At 41.3% G+C, this 27931-nt stretch overlaps 1 protein-coding gene across 7 annotated transcripts in view; it reads right to left on the bottom strand.

The window, feature by feature from the left end:
- The window catches only part of rims2a (regulating synaptic membrane exocytosis 2a), a 139344-nt gene that overhangs the window by 14668 nt on the left and 96745 nt on the right, over window positions 1–27931 (bottom strand). For 3 of the 7 annotated variants that reach the window (XM_086112617.1, XM_086112618.1, XM_086112619.1), the window contains 11 exons: window positions 26451–26604; window positions 26320–26343; window positions 25079–25147; window positions 24121–24259; window positions 22175–22291; window positions 19565–19750; window positions 18274–18380; window positions 13112–13144; window positions 9596–9696; window positions 7067–7233; window positions 6256–6495 (listed from right to left, as the gene is read on the bottom strand). In XM_086112617.1, coding sequence (XP_085968743.1) covers window positions 6256–6495; window positions 7067–7233; window positions 9596–9696; window positions 13112–13144; window positions 18274–18380; window positions 19565–19750; window positions 22175–22291; window positions 24121–24259; window positions 25079–25147; window positions 26320–26343; window positions 26451–26604 — 1337 coding nt within the window. The remainder of the gene's footprint in view (window positions 1–6255; window positions 6496–7066; window positions 7234–9595; window positions 9697–13111; window positions 13145–18273; window positions 18381–19564; window positions 19751–22174; window positions 22292–24120; window positions 24260–25078; window positions 25148–26319; window positions 26344–26450; window positions 26605–27931) is intronic. The other 4 variants (XM_086112623.1, XM_086112624.1, XM_086112620.1 and 1 more) reach the window with 3 other exon arrangements.

The raw sequence follows: 27931 nt of genomic DNA, 5'->3' as shown, positions 1-27931 counted from the left end.
CCACATGCCAGGAAGGACTTCTGACTAAAAATCTTGGCTAGCTAGATTATATCCACTCCCTCGAGCATTTTTTTAGATAGAGTATTTGTAAACACTATCTGCTAGTCAACGTGGCAGCATGCTCCTGAAGGGGAAATGACACCGTTTAAATTTCAGGATTTAAAAATCACTGCTGCCAAGCATGTGCGCTTTTCCGCCAGGCTTTGAAAGTACTAACCCGTCTTAAAAGGCAAATGGCACCGCTGTAGGAAACCATGACAAGGAGGCGCAGGCAAATGAGAGGAGGCTGGGAAAACTTTTCCACTTGTTTAAATATTCTGCCAACAAAATATATTTCGACCCATTGTCGATTCAGCAATATAATTTTGGAGTTTCTGAATAATCAGAAGTCTGACTTGGAGCCAGTAACAAAGAGCCAAGCTACATTATGGAGCCACAGACTCAAAAGTTCCTTTCACATCTGCATTTTCCCACTTACCCATTGGTACTGCCCCAACTTTTTGAAACACAGTATTACATATATTCAGTTGCTCTGCCCTCGGGGCGAGTTTAATCGGAACAGTATATATATATATATGTATATATACTGTATGTATATATTACAGCTGTCAGTTTAGCACGTTATTATCTGCATTAATTTAAATGAATTTTAACGTGATTATTTTCTTGCGAGATTAATGCGGCACACGTCACAGTGGATGTTACGTTGCTCTATAAATAAACTGGAAACAAAACAACAAGCGTGCTGCAGAAGTCCACGCCCATGTCTGTTTTGCCAGCGCGAGTCACCAAAAACGGATACTTAAAGTGTTTATGAATGGAAAGTTTACTTTTAAAAAGTTGCCAGATAGTTCCACTGATAGTTCCACTGACAAGACCAAAGTTGCCTGTATGTTTTGCAGTCCTAAACTGAGCTATCATCACAGCACGTCGAGTCTGAAATTGCACTCAATGGCCAAGCACACAGCTGATGTGAGTACTCTGCCCCCTCGTATAAGACAGACAGCTATGGATAATTTCAAAGCGAAGAAAATGGATAACACGACGAAGAACAAATTTGCTGAAGCCAGTAGACAAAGCTAAATGTATGGCTACTGCATGCAAGTTTGTCAACATTGTCCACAGCTCGACTCGAGCTGAAATCATTCGCATTGCATCTAACGACTCCACTACGGATTGTCAGCGAGAGCCTCCATTACAAGCTATGCACAGAAATTGTACGTAGCGGAGAGAGAGTTTCGGGAGAGAAATAAGAGACCAGGTTGATGAGCCTCTGGTGAATAAAGAGCAGGTTGTCTGTTGAGTACGATGTATGCCACGGACACGATTGTTATTTGTTTGGAACTAATTTGTGTGGAAGGTTACCGTGTTCCATGTCCATATAAATAAAGGGGGTAGAGCTTCTCTGTGTTCGACTAACAGTGACGGTGCGCTGAGGCACGTCGAGAGTTCAGCAGTACAGTGGTCGCGACCACGCTGAAAATAAGAAAACCTCTCCAGTGTTGACCAACAGAATCAACATAGCCTGACTGCTGTGTTCAAAGCAAACTTGAGAAAAACAAAGTATGCAACCATGGCTGAAATCCACTATAGGCTGAGTATTAGTTTACCTTAGATGTCCACTTTATAATTTTATATTGCTCTGTTTTGATTCCCTAGAAAGAGCTGGTATAGGAGCTGTTGTGTGACAAAATAATTTTTTCACTGTTGTTGATGGACAGTAATATTGTGTGAGAGATTATGTGTGAATAACTGCTCCAAGAGAAAAATGTTCATGTAAAATTGAAAATCGAAATTGTTGTTTCAGTAAATATTTGCATTTTGCAAATAGAAAACGGATCCACAATTCCATGTTGATGAGAGCATTAAAATGGGAAAAAATAGGACAGAAAATATAAAAGGAAATTTAGAAACGATAAAAAATGTGTGAGTAATCACAATTAATTATTAGTTAATTTGAGTTAATTATGACAGTTGCATTTTTAATTACATTAAATATTTTCATCGTTTGACAGCTCTAATATATATATATATATATATATTACTGTACATATTAATATTTGCAATGTATATAAAGCTCAGGTAATAACGTGGGTGAATTTGCTTTAATCATACGATTTATGCCATTCGGCAAAATTTTCAATATGCCATGAGTGCTCTTGTGAATAATGCAGTCATTTTGCCTGGAGATGAATGGCCCGGAAGAGGCCAAGCTCATTCAGGCCTTAAAACCAAAGTCTGTGGCATAAACCCCCTTTGATTTTATTCTTGGGAAATATAAGCTGTAATTTGCTGAAGCAGAGGGACATCTGACACAGTCCTCTTATGTAATTATTGCAATTGAATAAAAAATTTGTGACGCGTTTGTTGGAATAGAGCCTTTTTCAATGTGTCACCCTCGGCACAGCCATTAGACATGATCTAAAAGAGCAAAATTTACATAATGACTTAATAATACTGTGTTTTGACATTCAGTCGCAGTCAAGATCAGTCACCCCGATCCATTCACCCCTGCCAGAAAATAAAAATAAATAAATAAATAAATAAATTAATTAAAACTATACCTATCCTCATAGAGTTCCATTTTCTCTGTGAATGTTTTAGCCCCCACCAAACAACAAACGGGCCTCTTTGAAAATGTCGGCCTGTCTTAAGGTTTCAGATTGATTCTGCAGCTAGGGTATGGAATGATGCTGATCATGGGGAATTTGTAACCTGCATTTTCATCTTGGGCAACATGTTCCCAAGACATAACTTTAGTTCCATCTGAGATCTTCAGATGTCCTGTATATACTGAAAAGATGAAGTGAAAAGCTGACGGCAAAGCAATTTAATGACAGACATCTAGATTGGAAGACTTTATCGACAAAATGTCCAACAATCCTTTTCTCAAATTGTCATCTCAAAATTAACACACTTTCTAAATAAGGGACTGTTTCCCATTTGTTAGCCCTTAGTTATTCAGTGGAGCAGAGAAATACGGTTCCTGCTATTCTCTTAAACCAAGCAAATAGTCATGCAAGCTTGTCCGCACAGTATACCTAAGTTATGCAAAAGGTGTACATGAGAAATAAAGTCCAACTAAAGTCTGCAATTGTCTTTGGAAATCATTCGGCCCAGAAATACAGTATAACTTTAACCAGTTGTTGTTGAAATGGTGCGGATACACCAGGGTTTAAGTAAACATACCCTCCTCCCTTTAAGTAATGATGAGTCCCCGGCCTTAAAAACACAGGTCTTTACTCTCTTACATGAATGAACCGTTACCAAGGCAACAACAATGGTGAAACAGATTCGAAGAAGATGAGATGTGGGATCGAAAAGCGTCAAAGGAACTCGTATTTCATCTAGGAGACAACTGGACACGTCGGCGTGCAAGTGAGTCGGGTGTTTTGTGTCTCTGTGAAACAGAAGTTCTCTCTAAGACTAAAACCACATTTGGCTCTTCTGGTGTTTGCACACCAAGCCAATGCGGGGTAGATGTGTATTTACACTGTGACCTGAATACATAGGGGATGAGCCACAAGCAAATGTACCTTGTAGCGATGTTTCTGTTGTATCACTCTGCTTCAGTGCTTTCGTGGTTTGAGCATGGCTGAGCAATGAACAAACATTTTATCATTCGAGGCAAGCTGTGTCTTCCTTTATGTATACCGTTCTGGCCGATTTCAGTCATTGAAAGAATAATCTTAAGGCTCTGAATGAGTCAAATATACCGGCCTACAGTAAGTTACTTCATTGTGTAGGCTAATGTGCGTGCGGTAACATGGCAGATCATTCAACTTCAAGTCGTTTTGCTTCTCCACATTGTGGAGAGTTGGGATCAATTATTAAAATAGAATTTTAACAGTGTGCATTAAAATGTGTGAAATAATGCTTATTTTCTTCCCTTTTTAATGTTTTTTAAAAATTAATGCTACACAAAAAAAAATTTTTTTGGAATAGGTTTGGTGTCTGCAAGTACGGTAAGTTCTTGAGAAAACCACATTTTTCCCTTAAAAAAAAAAAAAAGATCTCCAAATTGGAGGATATTCTACACGGGTACAAATGAAACTAAGAAAATTTGTCACATTGTATCGATGTTTACCAGTACATTTTTGTTGCCTACTAAGAATGATAACGGCCTGGCAAATGGATATGTTGTGAAACAAGTGGGGCGAGGAACAAGGAAAACATCCATAACAATAATTACTGAAGTAAAATTGGATGCAAATCACATTGTTTTATGTCTGAAACAATAATAAAGACAAAATAGAACCAAACTATGGTATTTTTAACAGATTTTCTTGAACAAGTGTTTGATATCTACCAATTTCTGTAAGCCGCGTAGCTGTCGACAACTGTCCAACTGTTTCAGGTTTGAATGGTACCTTAAAACCACATGTTTCTCTTTTTTCCACAGAGCTTTGATTGGATTTGGAACAGGGCTCCCTTTAGAATACTCTGACATTTGTTCTTAGCCATTTTAGGGGTGTATTTTGGGACATTATCCTGTTGGGAGGACCCAAACGTTGTGGCTGAGACCAAGATTTGTGACACCGGGCAGCACATTTTGCCCCAGATTAAGATATTGGCATTAATATATTTTCTGAAGAGCCCTGATCTAAATCTGAAGATCTGAAACACCGTGTGGAGAATTCACCCCTTAACCCTGCGGCAACTGGGCCAGTTTACTCAAGTGGTGGGATAAAATACCGGTTGATAGGTACACAACTCAAATTGAGTTATGTTGATTTCAGTATCAGGATTAGCCTTCGGACGCCCAAAATGATCATCTGAATAGCTTTGGTTTCGACATACAGTATGTAACCCATGTTGGAAATGGTTGTCTGAAAAACTCATTTTATAATCAAACATCCATGTGTAAACTTTCCCCAGGTCATTTTCTTTGAAATAAATTTTTGCTATTTAATTATTTTAGTTTCTATGTCTTTTTTGTTTAATTCCATGTCAATTATATCATATTAAAACAAAAATCTGATAATGGACTACCTATTGTATGGTTCTTAAAAAAAGCACAAATTGCAGCAATTTACCCAAATTTATACTGCAGCCGTCATGAAAATGTTCCATCTGTTACAAAGCAGGTTCATCCGGCTCACTTTCAGTCAAATCTTTAAATTATGTTTGAAAGCAAAAAGGCGTGACTGAATATGTTACTCTACAATTAATTTGCTCATGTATTTATTTGAAATATTGGCACACAAATGTTTGCTCTTTCCCGAAAGTAAACTGAAGTTGCGATGATAAAGGCTCTGGCATTGCTGGAACTCAAGTTGGGGTGGTTTGGGGGAATGTTGCAGGCTGTTGTGGAAAATGGGAGTGGCAGGCACACAGTAACAGGAAGGGGATTAGGACAAAGCACCGACAGCACAATGCAGCACAGACGCACAGTGAAGGAACACAAAGTGCAGCCATCAAGTCAAAACAAAGGACAGCTATCTATATTCCTGGGTGACCGTTGATTTTCAACCTGAACACTAATTTTAACTTGGTCAGAATCTTTCCTACTGAAATGTGTTTTTGCAGACAGCCTGTCAGCCATTGGGGCCGTGCAAAGACCATAATGGGGCGCATTGCTTTTATTGTAATTTGTTTTGCTCGAGCCCGTAAAATACTGGCGATTACTTGCGTTGAGAAGTAGAACTAATGTGGCACCTGCGGTGAATTGCACTTGCAGTGTAGCCTTTCTCTCGGACTATAAATACATGTGTTCTGGTTTGCCCTTGACGTTTTATTTCTGTCAAATAGGAAGACTCTCATGTGGCCAGAATAAAGGGGCCGTCGTTGATTGTGCTGTACTCAAAATAACGAGGGTGCTTGCTCTGACACACACGTAAAAAAAAACAACCCTCATTTCAAGGAGATTGTTTGATAATTAGTGAAATGTCCCCATTTGAACTTTGGCTGAAGTCAATATGGATCAGTTTCAAGCTGACAAAGCTACATACCTTATATTGTAGCCGAGAGTTTTTATATGTGGAGGGTTGAGGTCGCTTTGTGGGTCTTTCAGTAACACTAAAAACTGATTTGAGAGCTCTCTCTTGGGTTTCATCATGGGGCATTATCTTAAATTCTGGTGTTTGTAACACTTATTTGGCGGTTTTGTCGTCCATGTCTACATTATTGCTTCACCGCCATGAAGGGAGCATGCGCAATGGTGATGCCTCACATAAAAGTAAATGGGCAACAGGGTAAATCGAGGTTTCTATTGATTCGTGGGAGTCTGCGGTTCGAGGCTGCCACGCTTGTTACCTGAGGTCAGTCTCTGAGATACTCCTCTGGTGCAAGTCGTCCTCTTTCATCAGCATTTCTTCATGATGCTGCTTGTCTTTGTCTACTTTGTCCCTTGATCCCTTTCTCTCTCCCTGCACAATCCCCTCTTTATTGACCCTCGTCCCTTCACCTTCACCTCTCTTGCCTGTCTCTTCCTCTTCTAGTACTTCAACTAAATGCTCATCCCCCTCCCGCGACTGGCTCCTTGATCGCAAATGGCTGTAGACGGAGACAGAGGCAAGACAGCAGCACATGCACAGCAGAAAGAAAACCAAACAAAAGCATGAGAAGTGTCAAGTGACAAAACTAAAGCCAACCACACAGAAATATTGCAGCCAAGATCAAAGGTTGACAGAGCAATAGCAGAAGACAAGAAATGCAGAACTATTGCCGAGTGTCATGCAAGATTTTTTTTTCTTCATCTGATACGAAAAACACCAAAACGATGCAACGTCTTCGGATAATTTTGGCAAATACCACCAGTTGTGGACAAGCCTCTCCCACAGCTTAAAAGCAGCAGAGTTCAACTGTTTGGCTCAAGATTTTTCGACAAGAGAGCCAAACCTGAACTCAGTGGGGTGAGAAAATGACACAGTTATGCTATGTGGTGCATTTTCCTCTTATGGCTCACCCAGGTACAAACAATTTCAGTGTTGAAAATGTCTGTACATGGGAGCATATACAGGAATAAAACCTTGCAGCTGTGGGGGATTTGTCCACTTGTGAAAACAACATGTTGGGTTTATTGTGAAAAAAGTTCACCGTTCCCTGAAAGCAGAGGTCAGCCTACCGGATTTTGCGGTTTCCTTGTGGCCTTTCAGACTGGACAGACATGTAGCTCGTGCTGCTGAACCGAGAGGCGCTACTGGTTCTCGACACAGCGGACACGTCGCTAACATCACTGTCTGATGACTTGGCGGACAGGTTATCTGAACCCCGTGGATCTCTGCCGGAATGCTGAAAAGAGGAGAAAACAGGTTGTAGTCTTTCTGTTGTTTGCACAGACCAGAGCATCTGCACACTTGCATGATCTCCCAAGTACACCATTTTGCTTTTGAAGAGCAGCCACCCTCCATCAGGTTGGACCATGCTGCAGGGAAACCCATCCATTTTCTATCCCGCTTTTCATGATGATTTTTTTTTTACCTTTACCCTGGGGGCCATTGCTTGTGCTTTAAGATGTGAATACAACAATGTCAGGAAAAGCCTACTAGAACTGCTAAACGTGATTTGGGGTCAATCGGAGGCACCTTCAACTCATTCAGTACCAGCCAATTCTGGAGCAAGTCTGAAAAGACGTTTAAAAACGTCTTTGGGAGTCAATGATTTAATGGTGACGGTTGCGTTGTGACTCACATTTAACATGTTTAATTAAATGTGATTGGTTGATCTGGACATAGCCACATGGTCATTTACAAGATTATCTCAATTATTTCCCTCTCCGGCCTCGAGAGAGCCCAGGGAAGCAGGGGAAGAACATGTAAACTCCAGATGATAAGGCCCTATCGGCCTTGATGGTAAAGCACGTTCCACCATACCATCCAAGTGTGCGGATGTGCATACAGTAATATCACTGACACGGACGGTCTTTGAGCAATGTTTATGCGTGACTAAGAGGAGGTACTTCTTCTTTGGACATTCCGAACGTTGTTTTGTCAATGGAGCTTCCGAGAAGAGTATTCTTCAACAGACAATTCATAAGTTGGTCTGCTTTTTACTGCACACTGACTGCTTCTAAAGCGAGAGTGTTCATAACACAGACATAAAAGGAAAGCTGGGCAGCGACTCCTGAGTTTAGCTCAGACACCAAGGAGACAGCAGGCTGCGGCCAAGCTTTCTAAACATGTCCATGATCACTTTCGAGAGTAGTAAACACTTGACTCTGCAAAATGTCAAAGTCACGTTCCTTTAGTTTACAACACTGGAGTCACTGGACTGAAAGAAAACACATTTTTCATTTGCTGTACCTTCAGCTGTATCCGGTCGTTCAAGTACTGCAATCACTTTCATCTATACTTTGTACCTTGGAGACAGCAGCTACTGACTCAGATTTTCACATACTGTATATCTTGAGTAAGTTGTTACCATACATACAAATAACAGTCTGAAGACAATAGGCGTGATTAAATTAATCACTCGCTCAAGAGATGTGGGACATCACCTCTCTCGCCTGAGCTGGTATGCTAAATCAAGAGGTTCGAGCAAGATTTCGTCAGGCTGGCCTCGACACACAGCTCAAACTCCGGAACTAGACCACTTGAGAAGGGTTGGACTCTCTTCTAGCCAGGAGTTGCCCCCGGGGAGAGACACAGAGCCACAGTCAGCTCAAAAAAAGTAATCTGATGACTGATTACTACTTTAAAAAGTCATCTAGTTACTTTAAACGTTAGTGTAAAGCTGTCAATCACTGGATCTTATACACCAAACAGCACCTCAGAGCCCCACCTTTTTAGGAGTCCCTGGAAGGGGTACCGGAGAGCGTTACTGCTGGGGACTCCCATGTGGGCAATTATAGTGAGACCTTGAAGGGCATGACATCCCTTCGACATTAACCTCAGTGGTTCTTAGCTATTGGACCTTTGTCCTCATCATGGATTGCCCACAGGGGTGTCCGTCTGTGCAGGCCACATATCGATGATCAATTTCATGGTTGTGTCAATGAAGCAGAAGGTGGAACACCTCTCGATTGGCAGACCAAGGCGCTCACCTTCTTAAAAAGGGTGTGTGAGTTCACACTATCGGGGGCTCATAAAATCCTACTGGTCTATTCAGGGGATAAGGAGAGGAGGTTCAGCTTCACACCCTCAGCAGGGTCTGAAAGGGTGTTTGGGAGTTTGGGATCCAATATTAAGGCGGTTTTGGGACTTGGAATGGGGTAGTGGCAAATGAGGAGAGTTGCCTGCTAACTTGATGAAATGGCTGGGAGAGGGAGGTCTGGGCTTCACTGCTTAATTAGCTTTTGCTGCGATCCGACCGTGGATAGGAGGTAGAAGAAATTAGAGAAATTATTAAAAGAAAAATATAATACTGTGTAACAGTTTTATCTAATCATGACAAACTAAAATGTGACTGCCGCATTCTTCTTTAAAAAAATGAATAGGTGGGACAAAAGAACACATTTGATTTAAAGAAAGATTTGTCAATGAGGCCCCAATTTGTATTGCCGTTAAAAGAGCTGCTATGATACAGGTCAACACTATTGAGTGACTCTTTAATTACGTATGTGTGCCATCCAGCATCAAAGCAGTGGTGGATATGTCCACGACTCTCATCTAGGATGGATACGGTCCAACAAATCCATGTTTCGACATGGTTTCACCTTGTGGTAGTCCTGCTCCAGCCGTGAGTCGGAGCCAGCTCCCTGCTTGTACTTGTTCATCTTCATCTTCATCTGCCTGGTCCTCTCTTCCATTTCAATACCTGAGCAGAGAATGACAGTTGTCATGTGGAGGTTAATAATCAGTAATAAACATGGTGTCCAGAAACACTGCAGTGATGGGAGACAAGCTTCTGCTGTGCTATGAGTCATGAACTATGATAAGGACCAGTCAAATGGGAGAAAGCTGAATGGTCCGCTTGGAAATCATCAACAGACTGAATAAAGAAACAAGCTTTGGAAGACAAGTAATAGTTCAAATTCTTCAAGAGCCATAATCTCACCGTTCATGGAAAGTGATGATGAACTACTGCATGTTTATTAATTGATACACTGGATAAAACAGAACTCTTGGCCAACTCAAATCAAACTTTTCATTTCTTAATTGCAGCTGCAGGTTATCATAATTTTCTCTTCAATCAATTGAGGGCATCATTCTTTGGATTTGTAGCTCACTCTACAAACAAAAGTGAATTGTTAGCAAATACAGTTATTCTTCTTCTGTTCAAAATGTGTAAACTGAAATATGAAAACTAAAGGTTAACATCTAGAATCAAGTCGTGGCCATTTCATCTGTCATCATCCCTGAAAGGAGCCTACATTTTCCCCACCCACTGCCTCTCATTCTTCTCACCTATAAAAGGCAGCTAGCCTCTCCAAAATACAGCTGCTTATGCTTACTGCCAGAATTCTTCTAAAAAACCTGACATCGACCCCAGTGATCTGACGAGAGAGCCACAATTTCAGACCCATTATCAAATTCTTATTCTTTACATAAATCTTCGAAAGAGCTGTTTCAGAAAACTCAAGAAATATGTCCGCTCAGGCAATCTCTATTAAACATTGCAATGCATTTTCCAAAGCTACCACATCACTAAAAACAGCCCTAATCACCAATGACCTCCTTCTTTCCTCTGATCTTAGCACAGTCACTGTTCTCTTCCTCCTCAATCTCCTTGTAGCTAACGTTTCCATCAATCACTCTATCCTTCGCCACCTGAAATCAGTTGGCATTGTCAACACTGAAGTTTCCTGGTTCATCTCATAACTGTCTGACAGATCCACTACATTTCCATGACTATCAACAAACCCAAAAGTAAGTCCCTCAAGGCTGTGTGCTCGGCCCCATTCTCTTCATCCATACATTCTCTTAATCAGTCGCCCACCGTGGTTTAGTGTATAGGTTTTGAGTACCCTCCAGCCACTTATGTCTTGTCCAGTTGTGCCCCGTTGTCTTGTCTGTTTGTATTTAGCTCACTGTTTTCTGTCAGTCCGTGCTGGATCAATGTTGTTGTCAGTTATGTTTTTTGAAAAGGCACCTGCTACGCTGTCTCACTTGGCCTGCTTCCTGCATTTGGGTCCACCTTTTTCATTAAAACACCATGAAAACCCTCAGATGACTCCGGCACCACACTGTGGCAGACGGAACCTTTGCCACCACTACCTCAACCCTCTGGAACTCCCTGTCCATTGACTTCAGGGACTCCGACACCCTCACCTCATTTAAAAGTCAATTCAACTCGCACCTTTTCGAAATCTCTTACATCTGACCATACTCCTACAAGCCATTCCTCTTTCTGTTTGGGCCGCTGCACAATGAGCAAAGCGGCAGAACTCCATTCGTGCAGTGTGCAGGGTTTTGCCACAAGAGCCCACCAGTTTTGCGGCGACTCAAACATTTGAATCGCAGTTGCATGATGTGGCAATTATGCAAATTATAGTCATCAAAATGCACGCAAGCTTTCAGACAGTCGAAAAAAATCAATTTCAGGGTTATAAGCAAGCAAAACACAGCCACTCATCACGCACTGCCAAGCAACAGAAATACATTATATACAGTATGCATATTGTGGTTTACAATACGTGACCATATTTATGAGTTCATATGTACCTGTGGCTGAAATAGCGAAGCTTGTGGTAAAAACATTAAATTAAAAAAAATATGGATGTGGCATACGTACAAACTGCTTACATTTAAATGAATGAGAGTGAGCCCTGTCTTTCAATACATCCCCATCTTTTTTCTCATCCATGTCCTCTTTCTGTCTCAACCTGTTTTTTCCTTGACGGACGCTCCATCTTTTTATGGATTTTAAAAAATGATACCATGCAACATATTGTATGAGGACCCTCAAGTCCTTATGCTTGATCGACCAATGGGGTGGTGGTTCAGGTCCTAGTCGGAATCTAAAGCCCATTAGCACTGTCTGTTTTTTTTAACCTGTTTGTTGTAGAGCATATATATAGTATTATGAAAAGTGCTATGCAATTCTGATAATGATCATCATTATTATATATCATTATTAGTATCATCAAAGCCATCCATTCATTTTCCATACTGCTTGTTCTCATTAGCGCTGCGAGTGGGATGCCACTTAACCGAGCTAACTTACTAACATACTGTACGTACTGTCAACCCTTGATTTTTCGCAAGCCATTTGCTGGGCAGTCAAACAAAGTATAAACACAATTATTATTAAGTCTACGTCAAACCTATTTTGCTGCCTTCAGAGTTAACGTGATGATGAATAATACTAGTTTTACGCACACACCGACAAACAACAGAAAAAGGAGAGCAAATGATTACAAAGCCTTTTTTTCCAGTCGTAGCTATCTGTTTATTCTCACTGATGTTATGGTCAATGCTCAGATTTTTCTTTTCATTAGAAAGACCATGTTATTGATGACTCTGTTGCAAGAAAATCTGATTTGTGAACAATATTTATGAAGGCTAAAATTGAAACCTCACTGTGGATAGTGCTGAAGAAAAAAATAGGTCCGTATCTTGAGCCCTGCAAGGGCATCCAACACTGAGGTAAAGCAAATAAATGTCATTGAGAGCATTTCAAACCTGTGTTATGTGTTAAGCTGCCTGTCAAAGTGTAATATGCTATACAATGGTTTTTGATAAATAACTTCAGTACTGAGTTGATGCATTTTCTTGGTTCACACATCTATAAAAAAAAAAAGAGAACCCACTGCAATTCTGCACTGAATTTGTCTGGGGATCTGATTATGTGAGACTGAAATGAATCCATCAGATCATGATGCATTCTTTATATGTGATGCATTCTTTATATGTGTAGAGACCAGTACATTGTATCGGTTTTGAGGAATTTGAGACAATGTCACCACATATTTGTTTTATTTCATGTTTTCTATGTCTTTTTTGGTGATATAAAAGAATGGCATCTGGCAATGAGAGCTATAACAAGGATTACAATGTTGTGAAAATGAGATGATTTTCTTCGTTCAAGCCACACAGACTGAACAGTGAAAATGACCATCAGCAACAAGTGCTTTGACCAGGACAATTTAGAGCACAAATAGCAAGCAAAGCTTAAAAGACAACTGAGGTCAGTTGAAAGAGGTGGCAAGGGTAAGTCAGGGAGACTCGTTTGGGGTGATTGGTGGGTGCAAGCAGAATCAGAGAAGGAAGGTGATGAAGAAAGGACAGACCTGAGTTCGTCCAACTTGGTGAGGCAGTGTCTTCTGCGATCACATCCAGAATGGACAGACACAGAGAGGGAGGAGAGGAATATGGATGTGAGAGGATGCAAGAAGGGGTTAGGGTGAAGTTAGAGGGAGTGTGACACCATCACACCTAATCACAGAAAAGGCCACTGTTTGGATGGTGAGAATGAAGGCTCGGGGAAGGGAGGTCACAAAGTACAACAATACGAAACAACAATGACAAAGCAATGGTCACCAGTGAACATAAAACACGAAACACACACACACACACACACACACACACACACACACACACACACACACACACACACACACACACACACAAATAATGCAACAAGAGCAGAAAAAAACTGCACAATGGGCATAAAAGCAAAAATAGTGCAAGAGGATGTGATGCTGTAAGAAGCTGAGGTAGAATTTTCATTATTAGATAACTGGAGCGGAGCCGGGATTGGGGAAGGCTCTGTGCAGAACAAAATCTGTAATAATAAAGACATGTTAATGCACTGAACCAAACGGAAACTTGAGCTCTCTGGGAATTGGAGGGGTGAAAGCGGGGTAGGTAAGAGAGGAAGGAGAGGTCAATTGAGCCTGTATATATTAACTTTGTGAAGTCTGGAATAAAGATGTAAAATTATAATTCAAAGACACACAAATACAGAGCTGCAATCTGGAAAGCACACAAAGGAAAAGGCACACGAGCACAAGGGCATTGGGAAATACAGCAAGAGTAAGTGGACGGCTAAACACACACAAGCGTTAAACTCATGAAAGAAAATGATGTGACACATTGTTCCTTTTCAATCAGTCAAACATTTTTCTCCCTTTCACCAGTCCCTTCACATTTGCAGCCAACTTCAACCCTGAAATATTCTGGCAAATATTTGCTTTCCCTTTGGTGAATAAATGTGTTTGAATCAGCAAACCGTTTGTGACTTATTTCCCACAGCTCTTGTGTGTTTCACTTCTTTATCACTTTGTGTCGCAAATCGACAAAGCAGCAGTGAGTGCAGATAGGGAAAAACAATGAGTCTTCTCCAAACCTAATTCTTTAGGGCAGTTTGCATGAAGCTCATGAGTTGAAAATTCAGGTCAGTAACGGAGTGTCGTTGAATTAAAATATTTTGTGAGACTTGTGATGTGCCTGAGCAGCTTTCATCTCTTGGTGCAAGCTAACGTCACACTGTAATGAGAATCAAATAATAATCGTCTTATCAAGCGAAATTTGATGTCTTCACTGATCTCATGTAGTTGAGTATAAGTTGCTATGCTTTAAAAATAGGACACCTAGACATGTAAGTTTTGAATTGATATTAAGACTTCACCGATACTAAAAATATGATCAATTACTACTATTTTAAGAAGTACAGCAGTGGCACTATACGGCCAGTTTTACCAGAGATTTGATTCACCAACACACTACTACTTCTATTACTACTACTACTACGACTACTTCGACTACTAGAAGTAATTGTAGATGCAGCAGTAGTTGTCTTGTATCAAATCCACAAGACAATGACAAGGCTTTGTTTGGTGCGGAATGTTGTGGCGTGAAACTAATGAAGAAGGCTGCTGACATCATGGGATTGAAGATGGAGACATTTGATTGAGAGAGAGACCTGTGGTGACTGAACAAACCTGTCTCCATCATGGACCTTCATTTACACCCTTTTTAAGACACTCAGTTGCAGCAGAAGAACTCTTTCTCCAGCAGACTTACGCTGCTGGAAACAATGGTGTAGGTCATCTTTATACTGACATAAGAACTTTCCACCGTGTGTGTGTGTGTGTGTGTGTGTGTGTGAAAAATACTTCTGAATACTGTGCAGAAATGTTATAGATAATCAATATGATTCATTATAATTCACACTGTTTATATTATTCTGCCTATTTATACCTCTTGATTTTTCAGTCATTGTTATATGACTTTCACTGTTTAATGTTATGCATACGTTTGCACCTCAACAAATTTGAATGAAGTAAACGGGTTTCGTATAATTCACCATATCACATTTCAAAGTGGCAAACGGCACATAAGCAACCATTCACACTCATGTTCACACATATTGACGAGAGTCTTTCATGAACATGTGTGCATGTTTGCAGTGAAGTAGCCAGAAGCAAACCCACAAAAGAACAAGTTGATAGTAAAAAGACACGCCTTAGAGTTGTGGGGCAGACACGCTACACACCATGCTGCCCTGCTACTATTACTTTTATTATTCTTGTCCAGATGTGTCAACTCCATGCAGCACTGCAACACCACACGCATAGACAAGAAAGACAAACTAAAGGAAGCCATCCATAGACTGCATGTTCACATTTAATACACAATCCAATGATTCCACCATCTAATATATATCTGACATAACGAGATAATTTTTCTCTTTTGTGCTAAGTGGATGGACTTGAGGAGACCAGGACTCCACGAAACTGACACAGGGCATTATTAAAAGAGGCAGACTGCACACCCAGACCAACAAACCTGCGACACCGAGGGAGGGATGTGTCCCTTCATCAGACAGCGAGCCATTAAGCCCTCGCTGCTGGTCCTCCCAAGTTACTTCTAAAAAGGCAGACACAAATACACAAAAACAGCTAAGGCAAGATGGAATCATGACACAAACCCAGTCAGCCGACTTAAAATGACAAAATGAAGCGTTTGGGTTTTAAAAGGCTGACGTAAAAAGAGAGAGAGAAAGCTCCTTTCCTCTTCAGCACCAAACAATGAACAGCTCCCTTGTCATAATTTAGTTTTACATTTATTATCACATGCGCGCCATCTCCCGGTCAACAACGGTAATGACATATTTGCTTCTCAACAAAAACACATCAATCATGATGTCGAGTATGTCCCCTGAAACAGAAAAAGGGATGTTCTGGGATGAATATTCTTTGCATTATTTTAAATGTAATATTTAACTGAAAGTGTGTGTGTGTGTGTATTTGGTAATCCACATGAAATTTCAGTGGTTTGCATTTTAAAAATGAAACTGTGAATTATTGACTCCTGTTAAAGAGGACAGCACAGATCCGGTCTAGGATGCCGTATGGCAGAAGCAAAGATCAAAATTACAGAGCTCTATCCATATGACATTGAAATTCAAGTACGGTCCAACCATGCATACTTCTTCTGAATTTAACCCTAATATATCCGCTACTCCACAAATAAATGCAGAGAAAGAGTAGGAGGAGAGAAAAGTAAAGAATACGGAGCTCAAAGAAACAGATTTGGTCAGGGATAGCCAATAGAGGAAATCAAACACAGTCACACATGCCAGAGGACTTGCCTTTCCTCCCATTTACTGGTGCGCTTTGAATCTTTTCTGTACAATATGCTACTGGTGGAAACACAGAAGGTGGCTTATAAATGGTCAACATTTTCAAACATTAAACAATACTAGATATTATTAAGGCATTTCTTATTTTTAATAAAAATTAATCAATGAATAGATCTGCCAACACTTTTTCCCTGCTAGCCAATACTTTGCACGGACAAACTCCTGACCAGTGGTTCTTAACCTTTTTAGAGATACTGAACCCAACCATTTAATATGCACATAAACCGAACCCTTCATGAGTGAAAAAAAAAAAAAAATATATATATATACAGAAAAAAAAGTCAATAAAATTTCAAGAGATAAGTGTACTTTTTTTTTTCACGACAGTCACACGTTGACTACTAAGCGAACTAAATTTCATGCAGCCTGCGGTCACATTGCATTGGACAAACAATGCAATGTGATCATCCGCAGCCAAGTGGGCGTGTCATAACTAATTGACATTGTGGGCTGTGTCCAAACCTCCATGGCAGAGGCTCCGTCGAACCCCTGAGACCGACTCACCGAACCCCTGGGATTCAATCAAAACCAGGTTAAGAACCACTGCTCCGGACTGTTATTCTCAAAAGAGTATTCCAAAAAAATCTGTATATCCAAGAGTCACTTGACACTACAGCGGGCATTGTATCGCAGTACTGGCACATCATCAAAGAGCAGATCAATGGCATATAAACAGGGAATATGATACAATCTAGGAACAGAATTAGTGGCTGGAAAAAGAAAAAAACACTACAAAAACAAAAAAAACAGCCACACATTTAAACGCACACTAGATTAGACAGGGTCCAAATCAGTTTTGTGAGTGGCCCAGATAGCGAGAGTACTACTAAAAATGCTTGAAGAATTACAAAAGGCAGGACTGAGAGAGCAACAGAGAGAAGAGCAGCGTTGAGAAGACAAAGGGCGCCCTAATGGACTCTGACAATGATGAAAGAGTCTTGCAAATGATTTGACAAGTCCTGCAGGACTGTCTGTGCTTTTTAATTCCTGCAAGATTTATCCCAGCCCTCAATCACTGTAAACCACACCAATGGCTTCGGGGAAAGAACCCCCCCCCCCCCCCCCCCCCACATGAAGTGATTGCTTTATACACATCAACTTTTATAGGGTATTAGGAGAGTAAACGGGTTTTAAAAGGGTGCTGAGGATATATGTTCTATATCTTAAAATGTCACTTTGCATCAGCAAGAACGATGCAAAAGATGAGACTAGAATGGTTAATTATGTCGAACTTCTGGTAAAAAATAAATAAATAAAAAATCTTTACCCAGGAATAATGCCTCAGGTAGTCTAAATGTAAAAAAATAAAATAAAATAAATCACAGCACAAACTCAAGACAAAGACACAAGAAAAGAAGAGTAGGAGCGGGATCCAGACAGGCCAACACAGAGGAAATATGTGACGACAAAACAAGATTTAACACGACATACAGTACACGGCATCAAACATATCTGCAACCACCGTTACAGAGAGGGTTTCGGGGTTCAGCGTGAGGTGTGGCTCAAGCACCATTCACTCTGAAGACGTAAACTCCTCACACACAGCTACGAACCTTCACAAGGCTCGGTTCCTTCATCTCCATCTTCTACGAGGGAAATGGGAAGGGAACCGAGCAGACATGTTATGTAACCTCAATCAAGTACGAAATCATTCAGACCACAAGAAAGAAGAAGCAACAAACATCTATTTCACATTTCTCAAAGTGAAGTGTGGGAATAAAAATCGGACCGACATCACACGGCTAGCCCACAATATGAAAATCTGTCCGAGGAATAAAAAGAGGAGAAAACAACCGGATGACTTACTTCTCTCCTTCCCTGTGGATGGAAGCTGGGGAAGTTGCCGACCTCGTCTGTGGGACATGGGTGTACTGTTTGGACTGGTCTGGACAGATCCACCACGCGGGTGCGCCCTGTATTACACAAAGTTGTTAAAAGTGTGGTAAGACACACAAAGCACAGATCATCTGGATGCAGCCATATAAAACGGATGATATAATACAAAGCTAACATTTGCAATCCATATCTATTCTCCTCAATCTGACCATGTAAATGTCATCAATGCATTAATTTAACTACTTGCTTTGACCATATTAAGGTCAATGTGAGGTAGTTGACAACACAACGGGGAGGATTCAGTGCACTTTGCATCCCTGAAGACAACGCACGCATAATGAAGTTTGGCACATGGCATGGGAGTGAAGGGACACATCAACTGATCGGAACTGAGCTGCAAAAAAAAAAAAACAAAAAATAAATAAAAAAAAAACAAAAGCAAAAACACAGAGGCGTTGAAACGCATGTGCAGTCAGTCATCACGCTGCAAGAAGAAAATAGTTCAATGCAGAATCAGCAGACCATTGCGACCATGCGTTCGGAGCGTCTCCAAAAGGGCTTGAACTCAAATCAGAAAGGAAAACATACAAACATAGGGACACAAAGTATCAGTCGATGTTAGTAACCAAACAAAAGCAAAGTCACGCCAACACTGCTATACTCACACAGGTGTATGAGCAGTGTGTTCCAAAATCAAAATGAATCGGCACGGGATCTGGTGCCAGGTTTGGCGTGCTTTGGACATGTCTTGTGAACAAAAACAGAAATGGGCAAGGTGGGTGCATTTTAGGTCAAATAAGGTAAGGCGAGCAGGTATCGAGATTGTGTGCGTTGGGTGGTGGTGAAATGATTTCCGTCATTCGTTCTGGCTTAGTCGGGTGAGCTGGTTTAGGGTGAGTGCGAACTTGTGGGGAAGGAAGTCTAGTCATCAAGCGTTTCAGTGGAAGTGGAATTCGCAATGATCCCTAGGCCTAAAGTAACAGTATCTCATGTAATGAGCAGTACTGATAATTTTAGGAATATGTACTGTAGGTAGCAGTCGAACAGCTGCCTGAAAACTAATTGTACTGCAAACCTAACCGGGAATCCGTTGGCTGCATCTTATTTTTGCTGGACTTCATTTGATCAACAAATGCGGAAAATCCTAACTTTATGTTGGGTTTATTCTCCCTCACAGTTAAAATGCCTTCAGGGAAGTCACGGTAAGGCCCAGAGTCTGAAATTGTGATGAGTTGATTGACGACTCCAATCTGGGTCACACCTCGTCATGGCAGGTGAGGGAGGGGCTGACCTCCCAGATGGCAGCGACGGCAAGGACCTCATCATCGATGAGTCGTGGGGGCGTTCAGTGGAGCGTGATCGGGATGCGGGGCGCTCTATTGTGGGCCGCTGGTCTGCAGAACGGGACCTGATGTGATACTCGTGTCTATCCATGGCTCCGTGGCTCCTATAGATGTTATTGAGAGATAGGCAGGAACTCAGTGGGCCCCTTGTGGCAGGGACAGTCGGCTGGAAGGGAGGTCAGCGCGGGCGACAGCGGTTAGCCTCCAAATCGGTGCACCTCACCAATGGCTGGGCATGTGTTCAGTCAGGACCACACGTGCGTTTTTGCCTTTGTCAGCAGTTTTTACTCAACACTTTCCATACTATTATCGAAGAAATATTTTCCAGTGCAACATGAATATTAGGAGGGCTGCCGCAGTGATCAGAATGCTCGATCATGTCATAGTTTTTTTTCCCACAACAATATGAAACTATTTTTATCATGGTGCATATTTCCTGATTCATTATTCATTCTGAAGATTGCTTCCAAATGTTGTACTGCATTTGCTGTCAATAACTGCACCTGAACTTGAAGCATACAAAAATACAAGTGTGGTCCTTTAGGAGCAGTTTATGAACAAAATATATCAAATCAAATGATTCAGCAACACAGAACAGTAGCTGAATTTTTTACATTTTATATGATTGAAATTTCAGTGCATGCAATGACTGAGCCTTGTCGACAATGTGAATGGCTAAATTAGGCGGGGCAACTATTTGCCATGCCATTTGATGCTTCTGTTATTTTTTTTTTAAACAGGAATTTAGTGAGATCCAGTAGTTGTGAAGTGCGCAAGGTATATAATTGTGTGCTCGTGCTACTGGCATAGTGCTCATGTGCAGCATGTTTGGGGGACCAAAGTGCTCAGTGGGTGACGGTTATATTCATATTCCATTGAGTTGCTCATCTCAGCAGAACATAGTATTTTGGCACGCAGGGTATATATAAAAAAAGAGCTGTAAAAAAAAAAGAATTAACAGTGTTATCAACAATTAACATCAATGATACATACACTTAAAAAAGAAAGGAAGAAAGAACGAAAGAAAACAACCCACCAATGAACAACAATTAGGAGGGAATACAGTACATCATGTGGCACAGGATTGGGTTTTGGAGCATGCATATGATAAAAAATGTCAGTCGGCTGCGACTACAAATACAAACTTGGATAAACTTGGACACGTTAGGTCCTTCCAATAAACACAGGGGGCGTGTCTTCTTATGAGACAGTAAGACATCAATTTGTTTCATGATGCGATGTCGAAAATCATGCGGCGTTAAGAGTGTTCTACAGAGGAAATTTCAGTCTTTAATGACATTCATCAGTTAACTACCTTAACAAGGCTCGACGCCCTGAAAAAAAAAGTTACACTAATGGCCAAAAAAATCACTTTCTGTGAGCATGGTAGAAACCAAGCTGTGTAATTTGGCGGCATGTTGACTTTTTGAAGAAGCACATACCGGTAGTTATTAGATGGTGATGGCCTGCTGCAATGCTTTCTCATGGTACCCTCTGTGGCAGTGCACTTCAACGCAAGTACCATTTCCTTTTAATCTTTGAGAGTTCTCACCTAAATAAGTCAACCAAAAAGCAAAAAGTCCCCTCATGCTTACATTTATTCACTTCTGTTTATATTAGCCCCCCCGAGTATTTGCCTTTCCTGCGCCCTGATCACTCTTTAGGCCTTTTTGCTGCTTTTACTGACTGAATGCTGACAAACAAACGGCATTGGGTTGGGGAGTGGAGAGCATTAGATTCCTCAACGAGTGAACATTTCTGGTCATCTGTGCTGATTTGGAGTCCAGCTGAGCTTTGGGGACATTTTAAGACACTTTAATGAAAACAGTCAAGCACTTTGAAAGAGTTCTGAGAACTCATCAGTTGTTCGTCCCAGAGGCGGAGCAGAAAGGCACCGATGGAATTTCTGACTCAAAGTCAGATGGCAGAAGACTGAGTGATCATTTACAATGTTTCTGGGAAAAGGAACATGTGAGTTATTTCATTTTATTAGTGCAGCGGGGCACTGGCATTTGTCCTGGCGGTACACTGGTGTTATCAGCTCAATGTGCCATTCTGGCCAGGCAGCAGAATTTAAAGGGCAAGGACAGCATTCACAGAATTACTTAGCTGCTCCAAGCAATATAGCTTACATCCCAACGTATTGGTGTGCAAAAGGTAGCTGCCAATAGACTGAAAAGTACACTAAGGATCATGCACAGCCCGTATCAGCAAACAGCTGCTTGCGCAATGTCAATGGAAAAACAGAAAAGAAATCAACAAAGCCACAGTCACGTGCTGGCCAGTGATTTACTGAAGTCGTACTGCTGACAACAGCAACAGAAATAGCTCTGAGCCTCAGCCTACAAACACAGAGACAGTTGTGTACCGTTCATGTCCATTTACACAACTTCAGAGCAGTGATGTCTCCTTGGCAGAAACCGATATCCGACAGGATATCCTTTTCTGGCATCACAGTCACAGATAAATGAACAACGGAGACGTCGACATTGCGGATGCACAGAGGCAGCAGCACTGCATGTCAATACCTCTCAAAGTCATAGTCAGAAGAGTAGGCGCCCTCAGAAAAGGCACGGGATATCCGAGTGGAACGCAGTAACCTGACTGCTTCCTCACGGCAGATTGGGTACACACGGTGGTTTTGGCTGGGAAAAAATATCATATCACAGCTGGTCAGAGGTGGTTGTTTTTCTCCTCCGCAAGGGATGGTAACACAAAGAGAGGGTGGGGACCTCGTAATTGAACCTCTAAGTTTCCATTCACAGATCATTTGCATGCACTCCTTCAAGCGACTGCATCCTGAACTGAGGACTATTCTGCAATGGTTGCTGCCTGAGGGACTGCATGGGCAATTTGAGGCAGGATAGGAAATGACTCTTGGCATGAAAACAATGAAAAGGATGAACATATTGACCACGCAATGTTGATCATGCATGGCTGAGGTGTTTTGTTGTTCGCTTTTTGTTTTCTGTTTAACCGAAACGTCCGGCACAAGTTCGAGCATTTGAAGACAAAGTCGACACTGTCGTCAAAACGTAAATGGCACTAAAACCGTCGGCTTTCAGTTGTATCTGGAAACCGTGAATTTTAATTGACAAGTTACAATATATTAAAATGTACATACACTTGTTTTATGTGATGTAAGAATATCAAAGAAGTTACTGCATGTAAAGTTGACTACAGTGAAAGGAAGCGAATCACATAGTCATTGTGTCAACACAAAGCACTACATACTCAGATGGGAGATGTCTTGGAGAACAGGAAAAAAAATGACTTCGGATTGAGGGTTTGCAGTTTATTGAGTTGGAACCTGATTTGTGGGGTTACATGCACGTTTAGGTTAACAGCTACCTGGGCTCCTTTTGAGGTGCATCATTCGACTGAGTATGTCTGGTTAGAGGAAGGGTGAAAAAATGGCTGCGATCTGAGATGGTGTCAAAGGGGAAACAAGAGATAGGAAGGAGAGGGGTGGTCCAAAGGTGGACGAACTCACAGTGATGCAGATGAGAAAGTCAAAGGGGATTTGTGAAGATTACATTTTATTATTTTTTTTTGCAAGAACCTTCAAAAGTTCAAATCAAGTCTTTCAAAAAGGAAAATAAGACAACGTATGTTACCAGATGCAGGTTGACTGCAACTGGAGACAATGGTGACATTTAAAAAAACATTTTTTTTTTTACATAAATCCAAATGACCTTAATTCATTTATTATCTCATATACTAATTCGTTAACTGAATGTTGGTTGGTAAAAAAAATAAATAAATAAATAAAAAGCTGCTTTAGCATAATCCTGACCTACACAATTTCGGTAAGTGTGTTTGCTCTGTCTATGGCACTGATTTACAGCGAGCCTCGAGAAAATTCAAACTATAATTGGACAAGCGGAAAGTAGCTAAGGTCTAAGGTCTGACGGTGCCAAGGCTATGCCCGGACACTTTGAGAAACATATTCCAATGCTGAGAACAAATCATAAAAGGATGAAAGGTTACTAGTCACTTTTTCTCCGTTTCAAGATCTTGGTAGCGTGTGCAGCCTTGGCATAAATTCAGCCGCTATAAGGCATTACCCTCCAACTCAAACTGGAAGAAAAAAAATGATTTGGTTCAATTTTTATGTAATACACCGATGCCATCCAGGAACTCATGAGTCAGAGATCATTTTGATTAAATTACCAGATTTTTCACCCCCAAAAAATGAATGAATAAATTCACGTAACCCAGAGAATTCCGAAGGCATATAGGCGTACAGAGGTTGCAACCCCTTGCTTTTACGCACATGCTACCCTAAATTAACCTGATCACTCCCCCACCCCTCCACTATTTAATTGAAATTTGAATGGATTACAAGCAATACCATTAAAATTAATGTGAGTATTACAATAAATAAGGTCAAAAGGAACACTTAAAGAAAGACGATAAAAAAAACAAACAAACACAAAAAAAACCATCTTATTGTATATTTATTGATAGTTACCTGGCAGGTGGGGGAACGCTTGGAGAGCGTGAACGTGCTCTGTGAATTTCAGCAGACCGGGAACAATGGTTCGAAGACATCACCTGTTCTGGGACAGACAAAGTGGAGCTCTGGAAGTCTCTGCCATTCTGTCGGTAGTCTGTGAACATGTCAAGGAAAGAAGGGGTAACACCAAACCATTAGTTATTTGGATCTTGTGGTGCTTTTAAAGCATGCCAACAGCACAACAAAAAACTAGTATGCTATAAAGCTTCGTGGGCTTGGTGACTGCAAAGATGTATCTCCGACATCTGATCATCAAATACTGTAACATCCCTTTCATCGTAACGAGCCTTTGAGAGCACAACCCCAAATAGTTTGTTTGGAGGTAGCATGGGGGCATTGAGGAACCTTTTTTTTTTTGTAATTGTACTAACCAAAACGATGTTCCAAATACACTGATAAACATTCACAAACAATGGGAGGAAACAGGGGGGAGAATACTGGAAAAACCAAACGCACCACGACCCCTGTCCCCACCATGTTACCAATTATGAAAAAAAGCATTGGAACAAAAAAAAAACCAAAAAATCCACAAATATGTGAATCCGCAAGTGCTGAACTGTAAGTATGCTGGGGTCGACTGCATTACAAAATAAAACTCAGTTTCGACATTTCAAGTACTTGTCATTTTGTGGCCCCTTTTCTCAGAACAGCTTCAGCTCTCATTCTGATGTTCAGCGTGGGCGTTCAGCTGGATATTTGGTAAAAACAGACAAATACCAAGTTGCAATGCAGAAGCAGACAAGAAAAGATCACGACTGCCTCTTCTTGCTGCTGTTACTGCTGACATTGGGGGTGTAGTCTTAATCTACCTGTTTTATCCAGACTTCACTTTGTAAAATGCCGAGGTTAAAATTACCCGTTCGGGTCAACTCAGACAGAAGTTAATAATGTCAATATGAGCAGAGTATGTTACCTGTTATGACCCCAACACCATCTTCACAATCATAGTCTGAGATCTCGCCATCACTTATCCTCTGGGATCCTTTGAGATAAAGATAGAGAGAAGTGAAAAAACGTGAGTCGCGAATGGGCGGAGCGAGTCAAGAATGAAACAGGTTTCAATGCGCTTCAATTAAGGCCTGAGATCAAACATCACTGCGGTCTAAATAAAAACACTGCAGTGATGTTGAATCATTTACATGTGAATTATTATTTTTGGCGCACTTGTACTGACCAAAAAGTAAACAGTTTTTCATGAATCCATTGACACTGGTATGCATCACCTCACTTGAAAATTCTACCCGCCACACACACACACACACACACACACACACACACACACACACACACACACACACACACACACACACACACACACACACACACACACACACACACACACACACACACACACAGTGCTTTCAGTCTGCAGTCATGGCTGACTCCGGTCAAGTGGACATTTTCTCATATTATAAATGACAAGTGCTGCACGCTGTCATGTCACTTCTAACCTTTCACCTCGGCATGTCACAAACTTTTCACAGCTGTCATCACTTTCAATCCTCGAAGTAGGAAGTACATCAGGTGCCCCCAAAAGGCATTTTAAAAGAAACTCTCAAGAGTACAGTATGTACAATATATATAAAATATATAAGCATATTGGGTGTGTGAAAATCATTGAATGTTCATCATGGATTTCACAAATGATACGAAGATGTACTGTAGCCCCTGTGAGTTTACAGAGCAGTCACATTGAACACACACATATACAAGCAGAGCAAAATGAGACAGAGAAATTGGGCTTTTAATTTGAAGGGACCTGCTTGTAATGGGAAATATCACAAAGGGAAAGCAAGTGGTTTCGTCAGTCACAACGGGCAAATTGAGATTTTATAGCATTTTAGAGCACACCATTAGGGCTGAGTACAGTTGTTGCAGGAAAAAGTTTTTGGTTGCGGGGTGGCACTGTTAGACATTTAACAGGCGGAGTCGATTATGTTGAGGGGAGTAATATGTCTGCTAACCCGTGCGGATTTCAAAAATGGTGTATCTAACACACCGGCTCGCCACATTGCAACACGTGAAGGAGCAGACACATGCGCCCTTCACGGATGTGGGGTACAGAATCAAGCCAGAGGAATGCATCAGTCGAGAGGATAGCAGACACTGAAATGCACCATAAAACGGTGCCGCCTACGAGTGTGGGACCTTTACCTGAGTATGAATATGAGCCTTTGTCTGCAAAAGCAAAAGCAGTACAAATGATGTGAAACACAGGACATAAAATGCTCATAGTCATTTAGCAGGGCTTTACGACACGTGTGTGTGAAAGAGTCGGCACTTACTCTGAAGCCGCCGTGTTGGACTTTCTCCATGAAGTTGCCTACGTTGTGTGTTTGGCGAGGCACGCGGGAGCGGGATGGAAGACACGTCATGGGTCTGGAGCTTGTACCAGTGAGGCTCGTCATCCAAAAGAGCAGTCTCCAGTTCAATGAGTATCTAACCAGTGTGAAAAGCCAGAGTCAGGTTGCAGACCGTGGCGATCGCTCATCGGGAAATTCATACGAACCAATTCAAAGGCCTTTGTCGTCGTTAAGAATTCATCTTTCAATTATGCGATTTCATTTCCAAATGTGTATTTCCCATCCCACTGAGCGGCGAACGATTGCAAGTGTTTTCGAAGGCAACAAATGTTGCGTTATTGTCAGGATTCGTCAGGGTTCGTTTAAGCTCACAAAGATGCGCCAAACGGTCGACAAATGTTCACCTATGCTTCCCTTATCACAAATATTTCCTTGTAACAAGAACCCCCCCCCCCCACTAAAACTGTTGGCAAACATCTGGCGAACCTCACGTGAATGTTTGCAAGCATTTGAACCAACCCTGACGAACGCTGATGCGAACACGCATTTTTCTACCCTCGCCAACAGTCGCAATTGTTCGGCCCTTCGTGGGATAGGGGCCCCTTACTTGCACTGATCTGATCGGCTGGATTAAAATCGGCCAATGTATTGCATTTTATACAAAATCTGTGATTGACCATTGTCCCAATTTGCCCAATCAATCAATGATGGGGAAAACGATTACAGCAAACACAACCTTGTTCACTTCGGGGACATTCTTTGCTGCCATAATGTATATGTGAGCCTGAATGCTAATCTATTTATAGCCTTGTCGCGTGTCGTGTGAGCAGACAGCCTTTGTACCTTTGAACATCCAATCAGAAAGGAATAGCATTGATGTAGTTTTATGATTAATGTGGTAAAAAGGTCAGAAAACCATTTTATTTACATAAAAACCAACCAGCCCCAGTTTGTGTGTTAATGATTTCATTTTAAAATATTTTTAAATTAAGAACACAAACGATGTTGCCATAGTCACATCAAAATAGCTTTTCATCGCCAGGCGGCAGTTCCAAGATCTTTGGCCACGCACATTCAGCCAATCACAGATGCAAAAAGGAAGCGGGCGTGTTGTTTGAAATCAGACGGGAACGTATGTGTTGTTGACGCACAAAATTTTGGCTCAACGAGGATACAAGATGTACTGCAGTCATACCGAACGTGAGTCAAGCTATTCTCGTGATACAATTACATATAAAGTCAATACAATCTGTGTAGATGGGGGCAAATCTTTGCCACAGCCAAACGACTTTGAGAATATGCTGACTATGGTACATGCACACACAGTAAGCTAGGCAGGCAAAAGTTGGACAATAATGCAAGATCAAACAATTACTGCACGGTCTGCGGGAAGCAGGACTTATACAACACAGACGGCTTCCAATAGGAGCCAAAATGGAGCAGGCAGAATGTGGAGTGAGGAA

The sequence above is a fragment of the Hippocampus guttulatus genome, chromosome 6 (genome assembly GCF_054856545.1).
Source record: "Hippocampus guttulatus isolate MCC_2025c chromosome 6, RoL_Hgut_1.0, whole genome shotgun sequence".
NCBI lineage: Eukaryota > Metazoa > Chordata > Actinopteri > Syngnathiformes > Syngnathidae > Hippocampus > Hippocampus guttulatus.
The sequence above is the reverse complement of the archived record's forward strand: the minus strand, read 5'-3'. Positions and strand labels throughout refer to the sequence as shown.